A 2531-nucleotide genomic window follows, 5' to 3' on the forward strand; every position below is an offset into this window, starting at 1 on the left:
ATTATAACATGTTTCCAATTTAGTTGACGATATGGCCTGATGCATGTCCAGTATATAGTATGCATGTATACTCATGTTCAGTGTCAATCGCATGCAACTAGTGTCACTATTGGTCAAGATATACGATATCAAACACGTCAAAACGACACTTTCGGACATGCACTTGATGGTCATGATACACATTGAATATTGCACCAATGACGACGTAATCATATACACAATACATGACTGTATGTGTGCCATACATTGCAGTTGTCCCTGACATTGTACGACCACTGTGGACCAAGTTATTAACACGTCAAACATCGACTATAATATCCAACCTACAAAACGTCAGCTATTCAATTACTGTGTTATCAAACATGCATGGATTGTATTGAAATTGTACATGATACAATACCAAGTGTATACAAGTATTGTCATGTCACCATATCAACACAGGCTTGAGTATTGGTTGTGAAATCGACCATTTAGTACGCGATTGTGATGATGCAAATGGTCCACTTTGAACGCATATAACTTGGCCAATACTAGTTATTTCCCAGCCATATTTAAACTGATTGTGTATATGGTATATCACCATTGATTGAGCATGCATATGCACGGTTTGCAGACATTTATAATTTGTTAAAGAAATCAGACCTTTGTTGAAGCAATCAAACATTGCCGCTTTACAAACAAAGCTTAAAGTGGAGATATTATATCTCCACTTTCTCCACTCACTCCCTTAACTAAATTACTATAAAAGCCAAGATACTTTCTTACTAAATAAACCATCCTCTGAATATCCTCTGAATCAATCTTCTAAATATCATCTGACATAACTTCGTTATTATCTATTAAGTTTAACTCTTTATTCTGTTGACTTTCATTTGCGTGACTACTTCCTGATTATCATTCAAGATCTCTTCTGACCGATCTTTTCTACAGCGGCAGATTATATATTATTACCTTATACTTTACTAATTGAAAGACTCAGTCTCTTTCTATATTTTCTATCTCTATACTTCTTGCGCGATAATCAAAATCTTTAACATAATTCGTGTTGAATGTGTTGTATGTGACCATTTGAAACTCGACTAATTGTGGTGTATTTTGACATGTATATTGACTGATGTTTAGCGTCTGTTCATGTGTCATTGATGCACCATTGACATGCTGTATTGTCCAACATTATGTCGTGATGTTGTAATCAACAAATTGGTGCAACACTGAATGTATGTGGTGATTGTCGAGTATCGAGTTGATCTAGTTGTTTCTTGGTGTTTTCAATATCTATAAGCATCTTGTTCATAATTCCAAGGTATGTGTGTCAATGGTCTTGTTGCTCATAATGTGTATTTGCTATTAGGTTATCAACTGTTGGTAGTGTTGCTTGTGGACATATGACGACATATTGATGTTGTATATAGTTTGGAGGAATATCACAAAAGTCAAAGATAAGCGTGAAAAAATGAACCAATATGTTGATTGTGTTGTTTAATAGAGTAAAAGGTTGACCCTTTTATAAAAATAATATGACAGTTATGCGTATCCGTGATTTAAACAACATAACTGATAAACTCCCTTGTTACCCTATAGTTATTGCATAAAAGGTGGCGATAGTCATTGCATCAAACAGTTATGCGTTGCGTATGGATCCTGATTCGTTTTATATTAATTGCCTAATATGTCTCACATTACCAATGTCCAACATTTTCAGGTACAACTACTTGATCAGTTGTAGTTATGGTTTCCTTTTGCGAATAAATGTGCCACTTGAACTTGAAGTAGTTGGTTGTTCAGGCAATCTAACACTATGCATCAAATTCATAATCAGTATCAATCGACACATCAATATCAAGCAGCTTACCGTGGTAATGGCCAGAGCACTTGATCACCGTTTGAAATAGTAGGATACCTGTTACTTGCAGTTTCACATCCACATCCAGGACCAAACCCAATGCGTGTATGTGCTCGATCAAATGTCAATCCAAGTTGGGTCATAAATGGAATACCAAGAATTGCATAATCATTTGAACCAGCTGCTACAATAAACACAACTATAATTCGACATGTACATTAGTCAGGTTAATCAAACAACACATTGCATACAATTGTCAAATATTTACCATGTTTGGAGTCAACTCTCTGTATATAGTCTTTGGGACCCAACTTGATTGTTACAACGGAATTGCAATTGGCATCAGTTACGGGGGTTTGAGCAAACATTGTAATTGAAAGCGTTGGCAGCTTGCCCCAATCGATATCAAAACCGGATTCAAGCATTGCGTAGTTTTGCGAAAATATTTTTTTAACCATTACTTTTCCGAGTTTGTCACTAAATATATTAATGTTGACAGTGATTGCACCACTATCAAGAATAGCATCAACCAACGCTGTCACGACTACTTCAGGAAAACGCATATGTAAAAAGCATGTTTCCACACTCGAGTACAAAATACGTCCATTTTCCATTATTGTTTTTTGGAATTCCTCGGGCAGATCCACTGGTTCGTCATTGACTAGTATACTCTTGATGTTGATGGCAA

The 2531-nt window shown here is 35.8% G+C and overlaps 1 protein-coding gene across 1 annotated transcript; it reads right to left on the reverse strand.

Moving 5' to 3' along the window:
- Positions 1 to 1726: 1726 nt before the first annotated feature.
- BATDEDRAFT_24293 (uncharacterized protein) lies at positions 1727 to 2457 on the reverse strand (the record flags this gene model as incomplete). The annotated part of the gene is made up of 3 exons (XM_006678332.1): positions 1727 to 1796; positions 1853 to 2042; positions 2112 to 2457. 3 exons carry the CDS (start codon positions 2455 to 2457, stop codon positions 1727 to 1729), a joined length of 606 nt encoding a protein of 201 aa, XP_006678395.1.
- Between the last annotated feature and the right edge of the window lie 74 nt (positions 2458 to 2531).

Source organism: Batrachochytrium dendrobatidis (genome assembly GCF_000203795.2).
Source record: "Batrachochytrium dendrobatidis JAM81 unplaced genomic scaffold BATDEscaffold_5, whole genome shotgun sequence".
NCBI lineage: Eukaryota > Fungi > Chytridiomycota > Chytridiomycetes > Rhizophydiales > Batrachochytrium > Batrachochytrium dendrobatidis.